The sequence below is a fragment of the Camelus bactrianus genome, chromosome 19, assembly GCF_048773025.1.
Source record: "Camelus bactrianus isolate YW-2024 breed Bactrian camel chromosome 19, ASM4877302v1, whole genome shotgun sequence".
NCBI classification, from domain to species: domain Eukaryota; kingdom Metazoa; phylum Chordata; class Mammalia; order Artiodactyla; family Camelidae; genus Camelus; species Camelus bactrianus.
In genome coordinates this window covers 2937382-2953262 of record NC_133557.1, presented here as the reverse complement: position 1 = coordinate 2953262, position 15881 = coordinate 2937382, and the positions used below count along the sequence as shown (strand labels likewise).

Below are 15881 nucleotides of genomic sequence, written 5' to 3'. Positions count from 1 at the left end.
CCTGTCGTGTTCAGCAGTATATCCTCCTAGTGCCTAACACTGTTCTGGCACATTACAGGTGCTCAATAAATATCTGAGAAGGAAGGAAGATAAGACAGGAGAAAGAAAGGAGTAAGGGAAGGAGGGAAGGGGCTGACTGACTCTGGAGGGAGCATAGTCTGGTTACCTGTAATTGTAATAATAATGTAATAAATGATAATAATAAAATGTAACAATAGGATTTCAAGAGAGGAGCCAAAAAAAAAAGTGCGTTTGGTCACATTTCAGGGCCAAGGGCCCATCCCTCTTTAGAAAAATTCCTGTGTACACCCACATAAGCCCTCTTGGCAACCTTAGATAACAACTGAAAGAGAGTAAAGATCTTCTGTCTTTTGCTTCTAAATACCTCTAAATACAATGGAAAACTACTCAACAGCAGCAAGGAATGAATTATTAGTACAAACTACAACTTGAAAGAATCCCAAAGTGATTATGCTAAGGAAAGGAGCCCAGACAAAAAATAGTACATACTGTATCATTCCATTTATATAAAATTCTAGTAAATGCAAAATAATTTGTAGTGACATAATGCAGATAAGCAGTTGTCATGGCGCAGGGGTACAGTGAGATGGGGTGAATGGGTGGGTAGGTAGGATTATAAAAGGCATGAGGAAACTTTGTGGGGTGATGGATATGTTTATTTTCTTGAGGTCGTGGTTTCCTGGGTGTATACATATGTCAAACTTCTCAAATTGTATACTTCAAATATGTGGGATTTAGTGTATGTCAACTATACCTCAATAAAGCTGTTAAAAAAATAAAATTTAAATTTAAAAATGTGAAGTTAAAAGTATTAATACAGAACCACATCCTTCCATCCCAACATTCCAAACTCTTGAGTTGTGTGTGTCTTAAAAAATACTTCATGGGTAGATAGGTGTCTATCTCCATTGTAAAGTAGGCAGATATGCATTCATGATGGCTTTTGGAGAAACAGCATAATTCTCTCGACTCCCATCTGATTATGGCTTCCAGCTCAGAAGAGAACTGAGCTATAGAGACAGAGTGTGGACAATTTAGATCTTCCCCTATTTGGGCACAACTGCACATACACATATAAGCTCTCACATGTTCAAATCTACTTCTTTCCAGGTTCTGTGATCAAACCCATCACTGACGCCCCAGCCCAGGCACCCAGCCACCCCCCACTACTACCATGGCTGAAGACGCGGACATGCGCAATGAACTGGAGGAGATGCAGCGAAGGGCTGACCAGCTGGCTGACGAGGTGAGGTTGGAGACCTGGGAAGGGAGTGAAAGACGGGTAGCTGCGTGGTTTGTCGTATTCAAGTTGAGGTGGGAAAAAGGCTTCGCCATGTCTCAAAAAAAAGGAGAAGTATGACTTTGATTTCCTATACACCTAAGGCCTCTGCAGACCAGAATGAGTTGGTTATAAAACCGACGTGCAGATCAATGACTTAACCTAAACCCCCAACTTCTAGAAATCTACAGAAGTCAAGATCCTGTAAGAAAAGTAGTATCTTTGGGTGGCTTACAGCCAGTGTTGAGCTGGTTGTTACATTTTCTAGAATTTTGCAAGCTGGTATTGAAATTGAATTATATAAAATGACAATTAAATAGATCATATTAAAATCAAAGATAATAAATACTCAAATCTCGTCACATCCTAATGATTTTATTACTGTCTATGCTTTCAAAGTTTTTCGTGCTTGTTTTGTCTGTTGTGTGGGGATACTGTATAACGACGCATTACTGTGACTCAAGTTCACCTTCAGGGACACTACAGTGTAGTCAGAAATCAGACAGAGAAAGAGTATTTATGCCATGAATCTTCAAACCCTACAAATCAGGGCCTGACTTATTGTTTTGTTGATCTTCTAGACTTAAGAAAGTAGAAAAATATTAATAACTCAGATTAGACTTCAAAGTATACACCTCTGCAGCCATTACACTGGATAACACGAAAAATTGAGAAAATCTTCCAGTATTTGAAAACTATGATTCTCTTCAGCAGAGAAGCCACTTGGCATCATCAACAAGTAAATAAAATTCCACATGTCTCCATTGTTTCACTTTCCTCTTACTCATTAACGTAACTAAACGTTATATAACATTATATAGCGATTAGTAGTGTAAATAACGTAATAACGTAAATAGCCTTCATGCGAGAACTACATTTGTTCCATGGGAGCTTAGCTGTGGACAAGAGTTCAACAAAAAACAAAAAAAGTTTTCTATAAGAATCTATTCAAATTTACAATAAAGAGTATTGTGTATCTTATTATTATTTGTCAATTTTGTGCTATTCATCCTTTATATCATTAAAATAAACATACACACACACACATATATATATATTTTCTGGAGAGCCACTTGTTAAACATTTACCAACACACTACTGCTGACAACCATTTTATTTTAAAAGAAAGCAGCCTGCTGACAATTCTTCCAGGAAAGTCAACATTTTTCATATTCCTGCGAACTCTTGTCCAAAATAAGTTTGTCACTTAAAAGCACAGCTTTGAGAAATCACACTGGTTGCTGGATTCTAGTAATTTCAAAGAAACTAAGAAAAAGGTGACCACACCAATGCCCAAGGGACCAGTGCTGAGTTCACTTTCCATCTCATTTTTCCTTATCGGAGGATGAAGATAATTATTGTCACTGTCTCCTATAGGCTAGTTATTTCAAACACGCTTGATTTTCTTTCCACCCTAGGGCAACAACTTGATTTGTACTGATAAGAACTTCCAATTGTGTTTCTGGGAGCTTTATAAGAAACTCGATGTTAGATTCATCTCAATTCATGAAAAATTATGTTTGTCTTTAAAATTCAATATTCCTGGTCTGGGGAGGCCCAGTTGGTCTGCTGAGTATTTGAGATAATTTTGCATGCATCCTGCACATGCAAAATTATCTTTTCCAGATTACTCTACTTTTGATATCGAGATCAACTTCATGTGGTTTTGATTTTATGACAGTCAGCTGTAATGTAATTGCTTTAGGGAATCTTAACTATGCAGAAAGCCTCACAGGAAAGAGACTGAAAATGTGTTTCGGTTACAAACTTCAAAGAACGTGTGATAGCGACCCGTTGTGTTTCCTAACTGAAGAAAGTTCTTCCAATTTTGCAAGACCTCTGGATCCTGCACTCATAATATTTATTTATTTATTTATCTTAGTCGCTGGAAAGCACCCGTCGTATGCTGCAACTAGTTGAAGAGGTAAGAAGTGACTGTATTTAAGATGAACTAATCCCCTTGGCTGACATATTCTTTGCCTGGACCCTACTGCATTTCCCTGGGTCATGGTCCCATTGTGAATGGAGCTACCAGAAAGCCACCTAATGAAGGAGATGCTGTATTTAAGTTGCCAGATAGCCATCAAAGTCTTCACTCTCCTTCCCAGCCCAGACTATCTTCAAAGTCTGGGAAGCAGAGGAGGATGGCCCTTCCAAGTAAATAAATGTTCCCAAGAAATCACAAAAGCAAATCAGAGTGATTTTTAATATACAAAAGAATTGTCTACATAAAATCCTCATTTGTTTATATGATTTTGATGCCTCTAACTTGCAGCTAAATCTTGGCATTCTGTTCAAACTTTAGCCACATGTGTCTTTGAAAAATATCTATCCATAGAGGTATAACGTTTTCAGAAATTGTTACATTTAGAATCAGGCACTAAAATTCATGAAATAATAGGAAAATTCTTTAGTAAAGGGAAACATCAAGTCTAGTCATGTAAATATAGAAGCTCTTTTATATTCCTGACTCTGGATTGAACATCCATTTGCAAGGCATGGTTAATGAATCCCCAAATATTTTTAAATGGGTAAAATAGGGCAGATAGCAATAATGGAATCAAAAGGGCATTTGCAATAAAGCTCACTCATTCCAATTTGGGAGAGCAGCAGTCAACCAGGAAGAATAAATGGATTAATTGAACTTGTCCGTTGGGAGAGATGAAGTGGAAACAGAATGGAATGAGCTATATTTATCTTTAAATGAATAAAACAAGCCTAATCGTCTTTATTCAGTGAAATGCTGTTTTAGCTACGCTTTGAAAATGCTTATCAATGTATAAATTCATGTGTGGTTATCATCTTTAGAGATCTTGGGGCTTTTTGAGCAGAATGATTAAATGGGCCTCCTTTGCCTCGTGCTACTGTAAATTGCTTATGCAATGACATGAAAAGAGAAATAGATAAATTGTATAAGGCTAAAAGCAAGGGCAGTCACCTCCCACTGTGTAGAAGCCAACATTTCCCCTTATTTCTGCAGCTTCAGCTTCCCACCTAGGAATGAAATATGGCTAAATGCACCACAGGATGGGGAGGAGAAGGTGGCAACTATGAGCTCCAAGGAACCTGGGGAAGGGTGGAGGGGTGCACCGAACAAAATCTATCATCACAAAAACACGACAGTTTGAGCCTGCAGCATAGCACAAATTGACCCCCACAGGAAGGCAGTCCAGCAAGGGGCCCTTGGCAGCACAGGAAAGCAGCCTTTGCTCTCTTAATGAAGAGAAATGTTTTCTTTGTTCTATCCTGGCAACACCACTTATGCAGGAATACTTGGGGACCAAGAAGGAGGCAGATATTCTTAATCTAAGAGTGCCTGGTGAGGCTTTCCCAATAGATGTATTGCCCCTCAACCTATCATGAGAACAAGTGAAAGGAACAAATGTGAGTAATATTCCCATGTGAGCTCTCACGGTGACTGACCGAAAGGAGCCCAGCAGTCAGCTGATGCCACTATCTTGATACGTCTTTATGACCTTGGTCTCTAAGCTTAAATTTCATTTTCATTTATGTGTGTATGTACACGTGAAGTAAAATTCTAAACCGTCAGAACTATCCATTTGCCCACCTGTGCAATGTTGAAACACTGCCTAGAATGCGGAAAGTGATGGAGAAAAAGCATCCAACGCACCTTTCCCAACAGGCCCCTCCGCCATCGGAATCTTCGAGCCAGGGACACTTCTTGCTGTGTCTTCTTAGACTTCAGGCAGTCCAATTTATTCTGGGGGAAAACATCTCAAAAGCTCTATTGATTGAAGTAGGATTCTCAAATCACACATTTTTTGTTTCCCCTAAAGTGTTTCCCGATCAAGCATGAAGTTGCATCGGAGTACAGGGGCTGAAACAGATGGAAGTTATCTCCTCCCTCTAATAAGTGAGAAGAGGCTCTTAGACTTTCCATCCTTAGGAAATTATGAGCAAGGCATTATCAGACTGGATTGATTGCTCTCACAGCCTCCTGGCTTATTTTATATTGATGGTCAAACACCCCTTATGTCTAGGGCATTGGCTGCCCAGATGATATTCTGCCTTTCAGTCAAGGAGGAAATTCTCTTTAAAGAGAATTGGCATTAAATATTCATCAAGGGCAGAAATCATTTGGAAAATCCTTGCATTGAAATGCCAGGATCCTTGCTCATGATCCCAAAGTGCATAATTTGAATTGAGCTGAATTCTTACTGAAATTCAGTCTCAAAGACAGGAAAAGTTGCTCAACTTGTGAAGTCTCCCTAAGGCAAACAGTCCCACTTTTAGTGGAATATAGAACTTTGTGCCATCCCTCGTGGACTTTAGGGTGTAACGGAGTAGTAGGCATAGAGGCTTGTTTTTTAATAGAAGTCATCGTCAGTGTTTCAAGGACGATGTAAATTTCCACAGAGGTCAGTGGAGAAAGTGCATAAAAACTGAATACTGTCCACAGGTAACAAGATTAGAAATCTCAAAGTACTTGGTTCCCAGCCTGGAGTTGGGAACTGACTCTTTTGATGCATGCATTTCAGCAAATATTTATGGAAGGCCCTCACCTTGGTGCATGGGGTGGAAGATCAAAACTGATATCATGCAGGAAAACAGATGTGAAAAGAGGTCTCCAAATTCAAGGCCACCCCTGCCTCAGGAGTACAGAGGAGGAGACAGTGAATGCTGGATGGAGGGGCATGAATGTGTTCTCAAGGCGGGAATATTTGATTCCAGGCAAAAAGGTTAAATCTGCCAACACTCACTGCAGGAAGTGAAGTCTACCCGTTAATGCCCTGGGACCATGAAACTAAGCCAGGAAAAGCCATGCTATTGCAGGGCAGGCCGATTCAAAAGCCCCACACAGAGCTTTCATGGAGTGGGGGTTACTGAGGGCTCCCCAACATTTCATGGGTGTTTTAGCATCTTTTCTTTTCTTTCCAACTTATCTTTCAAAGACACTTTGATCACAAGAAGAAAATAAGAATCTAAAGATATTATCTTGGTTAGGCCAGACTTTCCACTAAAAATAGAAAATTTCGGCTGGGCAGTTGTTTTCAGGTGGGCAGATGTGGGGGGTCTTTTGGGACTCTAGCAGTTAAGAGAGTGCCCGACTGCCCTAATTTTAGCTCAGATGTATTGGACTTAGGGGAAAAGCATTTCAGGGTGACAAAAGAAAGACTTTAAAATGTTCTATAAATATGGTCTTCATTCATCAGCAAGAAAAATAAAAAGAATCGAGAAATCAAAAGTAAAAAGAAAGAAATGAAAAAAATAATCCCTGATACCTCCCACTCTCCCTGTTCTTAGGCAGAATTTTCCCAGGAATCCCCAACAGGAACCAAGAATTGAGGGAAGGCAAAAATAGAACCACCTCCTCTGACTCCTAGCTATTAAAACATAATACTCGTTAAGGAACAAGAGAAAGTAACATTCTGCTTCACTCGGGGTATCGTCCCCATCCCTGATCTTCTCTCTTGCCCTCCAAGTTCCCCCAAAGGACAATCCAGTTGCTTCAATAAAAGCTGTCAGCAAAACAGTGGAGCTGCATATACAAGTTCTAACAATTTACAGAGAACCCAGTCTGTGCCAGGCACTGTGCTCAGAGCTGTCATAACCAAGCTCATGTTATCTAATTTAATCCCTGTAGTCGCCTTTTACTACTGCTTTGCTCGAGGAAATGGAAGTACACAGCAGTTAAGGAACTTGCTAGAGACACACAGCTGAAAATGACGGAGATGAAACTCAAACCCAAGTCTACCTGATTCCAGAGCATGAATTCCTACCCCCAGCACTGCCCTTCCACCAGCAACTCCCACAAAAAAAATTTTTGAGAATTTCACAAAAAATAAAAAGATCTAAGAAAACAAACACAGCAGCTCATTCTCAACTGATCGAGATTCCACACAAATTAAATTCTTTCTCTCTATTTTTGAATCACAGCCTCCCATGGAGTTGAACTTTTAGAAGCCTTTATGCTCGGTAACTCGTTTTATCTTTGTGAGTGCTGAGAAGTGAGGGAGATATTTCTGTCCCCATCTGATAGCTGGAAAAGCTGAGACACAGAACAGGTGGCTTTAGAGCAATAGAATTTCAAAGATAAGTCTAGAATTCAGAATTACTGACTCCCAGATGCCAGCTCCACCCACCTGACCAAATGGTTTCTTCTTCTTTGGAGCACAGTTGAGAAGCCACGTGTTGGCCCTTACCTTAGTGCCTGGAGCAGAGTGGAGGCTTGATTGTCACTTAGTGAATAAATGAATACATAAGTGTGTGAGTGAATGAACCATCCAATCAACTATCCAATCTTATTTAGCATTTCTAAATAAGAAATGGGGAAACATTCTGAAAGCTCATGTGACTCTTCCACAACCTCATGACTAGTTGGTGGCTGAGCTAAGAACACAATCCAGCCTTCCTGACTCCCTGATCTATGCTTACTGCTTCTGTTCTCCCAAACTGGGGCCAACTCTTGATTGCTCTGTGAATCATTCCAGTGCTGAAACATTGAGCACCAGATTGAATGAATTGGAAATTATGCTTGCAGGGCTTCATATAAAATAAATGGGTATAGCAGAAAATGTAAACAGATAAGAGCTGGACTGATGAAATTAAAATCACTCACCTGTTTCCCATACACAATGGAATACTACTCAGCCATGAAAAAGAATGAAAATTTTGCCATTTGCAGCCACATGGATGGACTTGGAGGGCATTATGAGAAGTGAAATAAGTCAGACAGAGAAAGACAAATACTATATGATATCACTTATATGTGGAGTCTAAAAAATACAACAAACTTGTTACTAAAACCAAAAGAACAGTTTTATAGAGAACAAACTAGTTGTTACCAGTTGAGAGAGTGGAGGGGGAAGGGGCACTGTAAAGGGTAGAGAGGAAAAGGAGTTTTTTATGGGATTATATGAAATTGTGTGTGTGAAACTTTTGAAAATTGTAAAGCCCTTGTAGAATTTAAAGAATCTTTTATTCCATAAAGAAAAAAGTAAAATAGGCTTTTCTGTCCGAATGAAATGGTGAATTTTATAAAAGCTCACAGAAATCATTTTCAGTGTTTTATTTTATGTTTTAAAAGCACTATTGGAACTAAATTGTTAAAATACTGTTCAAAAAAAAAGTTTTGTTGACCTCCACTAACGTCTCTCTCATTCTTTAACATAAGTCAGTGGAAAATAAATGGGGCCAGAGAGATGTCTTATTTTAGAATTTATTCTAGGGACCACCATGAGCTTTCCTTGAAAAACCAATTAATCCAAACTGTAAGCAATGCCATTTAATACTCATTAACAATCATCCTGTACTATGGAAGGTCTTAACTTAACTAGTTAGAATTCCTGGAAATGATGACCTCTAAGTGTCTGCAATGCAGATAGCTCCTCCTTTTCTCCCACCCACCAACTCCCACCCACCTCCACCAAATAGTTCAGGGATGTCTGGTTTATTTAGGTCATAAGGAGTGAGATACGGGTGCCTTTTATAGACTTCTCTGGCACACAAAAGCTGCAGTAAATCTGGTGGATGAATTATTTTCTCACACTATATTATTGTGCAAAATTTTAGATTTCATTAGAAAAAGCCCTTATTTCTCATCTGTCAAGCCCTTTCTAAATCTGGCAGAACTTCTCTCCACAGAGAAAAAAATAGGAGGTTGAATTTCCTTTTGAGCTGTATTTCTCAGTGACCTTTGTGAAGAAGTAATCTTTTTTGATAAACCTAAAAATTTCACACCCCCCTCAAGATTCCTACACATCTTTCCAGTGGAGCATCTCTCCCCAGTTCACTGATGGGAATTTTCTGATATATCTTGCCAGAGAAGATTCAGCCTAGAAGATTTTAAAAGATTTGCTTTCTGTGGTTGGTGTTACAAAAACTAGGCATTTTTATTTTCTAGATATAAAATCCTAGTATAATATTAAGTGTGAGTATTCCAATTGCATGAAAGCTCCATCCCCAGCCCTACCCCATGGAGACTGAGCTACACCCCCACTTCTATCCTGAGAATCACTGATGGAGCAATTCCACAGGTGACCCACTCCTCTGAGTCCCTCCCCAGCCCCTAATACTCTTTGCCATAGTTTCTCCCTCTTTTTCCTTTGGTCCTTCTTCATCTTCCATTTCTAGGGCTAATTGTCCCCTTACTGATTTCTCTTTCTCTCTTTTCCCTAACTCTTTTCCACTTTGCTACCATTATTGGAATGTAGAGTAAAGATGCTGGTATCAGGACTTTGGTTATGTTGGATGAACAAGGAGGTAAGTTCAGATTTCTTCAGTAAGAACAATTCCTCATCTGAATAAATTGCATTTAAAAAGTGATTTGTGCATACACAGGTGGTCATTGACATGTGTTACACACATATATGAGTGTGATAGCTCTAGAGTTTTCATCTTGCTTTTTTTCTCCTTTTTTCTATTGAAAAGATTGGTAGATGTAGGGAAATGCTGAGGTCTTCACGACTCAATAAGTGGTACTACTCTCCTTGTTATGTGTTGGGGGTAACAGAATTTGAAGGCAGAAGTCAGTTGCTTGGATTTTTTTAATGATAGTATTTTGGGCAGTTTGCGAATTCCCCCCTGATCCCCAATCTTTCCCATAAATTTGGTTTTCTTCTAATAATTCCCAGAAAGAATGAGAGAAGAGTATATCGTGTTGCCCATTTCTTTTGACCATCCTAATTCAGCACCCCGCAGCTTTGATTTCCAAGTCGTTATGGGAATTCCTTAAAGAGCTGGAAGCTGTGTTTAACAAGACATGAGTTGAGGAAGATCATTGGAAAATGGAAAGTTGAACAATTTAAAATATTTGAACTCTTTCTTTTAATTATGGAAATGCTAGAAGCAATGAAAATCAGAGGGCCAGCATTTTACTATAGCATCTCCATAGTCTGCAGTAGACTCTAGAAGTCAAATACCAAAATTTTTTTTTTACTTAGACACCTAGCCATACCGTGATGCTTTATTTAATTCCAGCCACAAGTTAGTTACCTGATTCCAATCTGAATTCTTATCATAACAGATTTGGCAGAAAATTTTTTCTCTTTATTTATATTTACTGAAGGCTTTAGAAAATCCTTAGCAATCATGAGAAACTTTTTAATGTCAAAGATAAAAATATAAAATTTATTTTTAACATGGGACACCATAGACAAACTCTAAGAATAAACCTCAAAAGCCAGGGGGCAGGAGGGGAGGGGAATTGCCTTACAGATAACAGATGTGAGGCATGTCTCTAAAATACAGAGACCCTGCTATATTATCAAAGAAAAGGACAACAACCTACAAGAAAAAATGGATGTAATATATAAATTACCAGCTTACAAACAGACATAAGAAACCGTGCTTCACCCAACAACAGTCTTTAGAAGATTGGCACAACTTGTTTTAATTGATAATAATCAATGCTGTGAATATGCTGGGAAGACAGAAACTCTCAATCTGCAGATGGGCCCTGTTGATTGATACAAATGTTTGAAGAGTAATTTGATAATATCTCCAAATTTTGAAGTGCACCTATCTTTGACCAAGACATTCCACTCCTAGAATGAAGCAAAATATACATGCCTTACCTGTAAGAGTTCGTAAAACTGGAAACAACCTAAATGTCTGTCAGTGGGGAGACCAGCCAAATGGATTATGGTATGGCCATAAAAGAAATTCTTCTGCAACCATTACAATATATGAGATAAATCTTTATTAACTGACTTTTGAGGACTCAGGGCGGGGACAGGCAAGGACTGGAGGAAGGGGCGTTATTTGGGGTCCTCTGAGAAGCAAACGCAAAGCATCAATTAAAAGTGTGTGAGATGGTGCTGGGTTCAACCCTGGTACCTCCATTAAAATAAACGAATAAAGAAATAAACCTAATTACCTCCTCCTCCAAAAAAGATTAAATTAATTAAAAAAAATTTTTTTAAAGTGTGTGAGATTTATTAGGGAAGTGTCTGTGATGGGTCAAGAGAAGAGGGAGCAGGAGTAGGCAGGGAGAGCCTTCAGACTGTGATGCAGGTCCAACACTTGTAAGAGGAGACAGGGGAGGAAAGTCCCAAACTGCAGGACTGCTCTGAGAAAGTCTCATGCAGGCTGATGGGCATCCCAGAAGCAAAGACAACCCAATGGAGCAGCCACATGGTAGGCAGGAATGCCTCATCTCAGTAAGTTGTGCTCAGCCGTGGGCTAGAAGCATCCCAGGGAGGGCATGGCCTCCATGTAAATGCCGTGGTGAATCCCATGGGTGCAGCAGCTGGAGGTGTCACCTAACCACAGGGTCCCTCTTAAAGGGAGACCTGAGGGGCACTCACTCATGGCTGTGATGTAAGACTTTTGTTTCTACATCATTTATTTGTATTGAACTTTTTCAATATATATACACCAACCAAATAAAAAAAAAAAACAAGAGAAATTTAAAAAAAAAAAATGATTGAGCATCAATCCCAACACTTTACATCCATATTTTAAAATACAAACTGTCAAAATGTATACAAAAGCAATGGAGTCTAGTGGAGTTGTATTTTGAAGGAATTACAGGAGCTTGTGGCAGTCTTCAGAACTCCTCACATGAATTTGCTAAAATTGTAAGACTTGCTGACTTGATCTGTATAAAAATGTCCCAGACTTTGAAATAAATCATTGCTTTTTTTTTTAATGTGTTTAATTAGGCAGTAGGTGCCCATATAGAAGACTGGTACCTCAGTTTCAGAGCTAAATTGATACATACACACTCAGATAATAATGAGTTCTGCCTTAATAACTCTTTTAGTTAAAAATTTGCATGTGAAGGGGGTAGAAAAGGAGCATTGCAATGGGAGGAAAGGTTTGGGAAAGGCTCAGGATAATGCCGTTTCTCCCCCCCTCCCCAACTATGAAGCACTGACATAAAGACATGAACAATAATAACATATACAAATCTGAAATCAAAAAGAGAGAAAGTGAATAAGATATTTACTTGAGCAGCAAATTTCATCGTACTTCAATGAAGAAAATCTAGAGACAAGACTTGCCAAAATCTCCAAACAAATACAAAAATGCATTACTCTTAAACACAATGCTTCCCAGGATCATCTATACATTATTCTCTGGGAAGTGAGGCAAAATAGCAGATTTCCCCCACAAGGCAGTTAATACTCTCAACTAAAACATTTCAGTCGTGGCCATACCACAGTAGCTGCTAAATTCCTCAGTTAAGCATATATCCTAGGATAACCTGGGTTTTCCCAGATGCAGGGTGAATCATTGATATTGGCAAGAAAATGCAACTGTAAAACCCTCAAAAGTGGGTGGCTTCTGCCTGGTCTTAAGTGGTACACATTCCATTTATACCATAAGAAAAGATTAGGACCTTTTAAGATGACTGATGAGCATGATTCAGCAACTATCTTCACCACCATCGTAAATGCATCTTGATGCTGTGTATGCTGTGTTTAGTTGTTTAGATCAGTAACTGCTTTAAAATTTCTCTCCGGTTGTGCTCGACTAATTTTGTCTTTGCCTGAACACCAAAAGTGTTGACTGCTTCTACCTTGCAGCTGCACAGGAGTCTCAAGAAACAGCCATCCTTCTAAAGAGCCATTCCAGGTTGTTCAGCTAAATGGTTGCCCTCGGAAATTCCTTATGGGATTGTTTTATACTCAGGTATCAGGAGTCACCAAGGAGCACTGTGCGTGACAGATGGCCCTGGAAATGTACTGCGTCCTGGGACTTTTCTTGTCTCCAAGAGAAATCCCCATGAAACACCTTAGCTCTAATGTGGGATGATTTAACCTTTCACTTCTGTATCTCTTGTTCCCTTTGTTGGTCTTTGCTGGGTTATATGTTTGTTTCACTGCTGAAAATGTGGCTCATGGGGAAATCCTATGGGCACAGCTCTACTCTAAGCAGTGAAATCTTTGACCTCTGCCTGACAGAATAAAGGCAAAGTAAACCCTCATCCAGAGAGCCTTCCAACTTCCTTAAAAGGTTCATGGCACTACAAGGTAGCATTTGTGAAAACATCCCTCTTGCCAAAGTCCACTCACCAATATCTGGCACAGATGACTGAAGCTGTATTGTCCAATATGGAGGCCACTAGTCACGTGGCTATTTGTATTTCTTTAAATGAATTTCATGTTCATCAATGTTAAGGAAAATGAAAATCACGTAGGCAGCATCTCATAATTGGATATACTCATGAAGTCTTTCACTCTGGGTCAATAGTATTGCTGTCTTGCAATTCTTCAACTTTTTTATTTGATTGTTTGTTTACCAGACTGAGGGTTTTAAAGGCCCCATGTTGCCTTACTTAAGTAAGACTAGTAGAAAAGATGTCTAAACTTAGATACCTGAGCATCCGGCCACTGGTGAATCTATCACAAATAACCAGTCATCCAAATACCATGGTAAAAGAAAGAACAATCTCTTGCCCCAACGTATACTGTGAAGTGCTGAGGTGTCTCCCCAATCCAAAGTGTCATTCCCCTCCCAGTCTCCAAAAATAAACAGAAAACAGCCAGAAAACAAGTTTAGGGAGGTAAGGAACGGTCAACCCTGGACAAGGCATTGCATCAGCCTCCGAGATGCTGCCGTCCACCCCAGGATGGAAAGAGGATGTTAGTTGCTTTCAAGCATTTCCTGAGAAATATCTTCACAGAAATCATTACAGTTCTGTGAAGTCCCAATATCCCAAACTTACCCATAAACATAACACTCTAAAAATTATTTTCAGAATATCTGTGACAAAATGGTTCCACAATACTTTTTAAATTAAAGATTTGACTTATAATTGTATATAAAGAGACATTTGACCAATATCAGTAGCTATAAATAGTCTTCTGAATCAACTTTTCCGAAAGAGCTCCAAAACTCCTCCTTTGCTGTGCTCTTTGCTGAACAGGCTGGTGACCCGCGGCAGAACACAGCTCTCAGAAGTATGGGTTTGGTCCTGCCTGGTTAGTTTCTATCTTTTAACTTTAATTCTCTGGTTCAGAAATTCCACACTCGTGGGGCCCATTCAGTTTTTTTTTTTTTTTTTCAAATGTTATTTTGTAATCCCTACAGACACAGTAGGTGGGGCTCCTGAAATGTTGTCAGAGAGTTAATATTTTGGCTGAAAATATTAACTCAAGAGAAATTCCTCAGGAAGGGCAAATACCTGAATGTGTGTCCCCATGCCATAACCCATGAATATTTCAGCTGTCATTAGTTGAGTCCAGCGTGTTTCCTCTCTGAGCCCAGGTACTTCCTTTGATCGTCTCCGCCCAGCTCTCCAGGAAACCATCAGCAATTCCTCAGCTGAGATTTGGCATCCTTTTTTCTGTCTGTACTTAACCTGGTTCCTCTTTTAAGAATGTTGAGCTCCTTTTCCCCCAACCAGTCCTCTCCTTTGATAATTTGCTCTACAGACCAATTTGTTATATTCCTTAAAGGCAACTGGAACGATGTCTTCCAAAAAGTACAAAATTCTTTGGCATGTAAAGAATTGCCATCCATTTTTTTTTAGCCCCTTTGAGAATTTTCTTCAAGATATGACTATGCCTGTATGTATTCAGCAAAAGGTTGCCAGCACTACACTGTTATTTCTTCCTGCTATCCAATGCTGGATAAACACTTTGTTTTCCCCAGTCATTTGAAAAGCAGAGCAGAGGTAGAAGGTCCCTAGGAAACTGAATTCTAGCCCTCAGCCCCACAAAAGAGAACAGAATACAACACAGTAGGCTCTTATTTCCAAATGGACAGTCCCTTTACTTTGGGTCACTAGCGAACGTATCTTAGTTTTTTAGAATGACAATTTCCACTGTACGATTTAATGTGAAATTGTTTTTAAGTGATTATTTATGCCCTCAGACTGGAAATGTATTTATGAGTCTCATTCTATTGATGCCTTTCTTTCCAGAGGCATAGGCATGCATGTGTGAAAAATATAGATGAAAAGAGGAATAGAAATGTGATTAGGTTTTGTAATTAGACAGCCAAGACACTCCCTCGCTGCTTTAATGGTCTTAAAAGCGGTTTTAAAAATCCATTCATGGGACTTGTAGTTTACTCAACTTGATGACTTAACTTTTGAAAAATTAATCAAGTTGATGTATGCAACCCTGGCAACCTTAAAGTACGATTCGTTTTTATGGTTATCGATCTATGTCTCAGATACACTAAGGTCAGCTTCCCTGGCAGCCATGACTCAGGACTGTTCAATCCATCACCCCCCTCCAGAGACCCAGGCATTCAATTTCTCTGCTGTCTGCCTGGGGTTGGGGTCTAGTACCCTCCCCCCATTGTGGAAAATGGGAAATCAGGGGCAGAGAAGTGAAATGCCTTCCCCAGCTTTCATTGCAAGTAAGTCATAGGATGAAAGGAATGTAAATGTTCCATTGCTGTGTTGATGTAGCTTTTCTTAACGGCTCCTGTGAATTAAGTATTCAAAACCAAGATCTGCCCATCACCCGCCTTTGGCTAGACAGCCACTGTGAGAGGGAAAAAGATCTGGTGCTCACTAGTAATTATCACTGTAGTTGGTATTTTCCCCAAAGAAGAAGGTGGATTCTATTTTCTTCCCTTAGCTGGTTGAGGATGCTCAAAAACCAAAAAACAGAGACATTTTGTAGTTGGAGCAGACAGTTTTCTAGTAGCATTAACTCTG

General features: G+C 39.4%; 1 protein-coding gene across 2 annotated transcripts in view; it reads left to right on the top strand.

Moving 5' to 3' along the window:
* The window catches only part of SNAP25 (synaptosome associated protein 25), a 75451-nt gene that overhangs the window by 46198 nt on the left and 13372 nt on the right, over positions 1–15881 (top strand). For both annotated transcript variants that reach the window (XM_010949990.3, XM_010949991.3), the window contains exons 2-4: positions 1132–1267; positions 3183–3224; positions 9475–9523. In XM_010949990.3, coding sequence (XP_010948292.1) covers positions 1196–1267; positions 3183–3224; positions 9475–9523 — 163 coding nt within the window. In that variant the 5' untranslated portion in view covers positions 1132–1195. The remainder of the gene's footprint in view (positions 1–1131; positions 1268–3182; positions 3225–9474; positions 9524–15881) is intronic.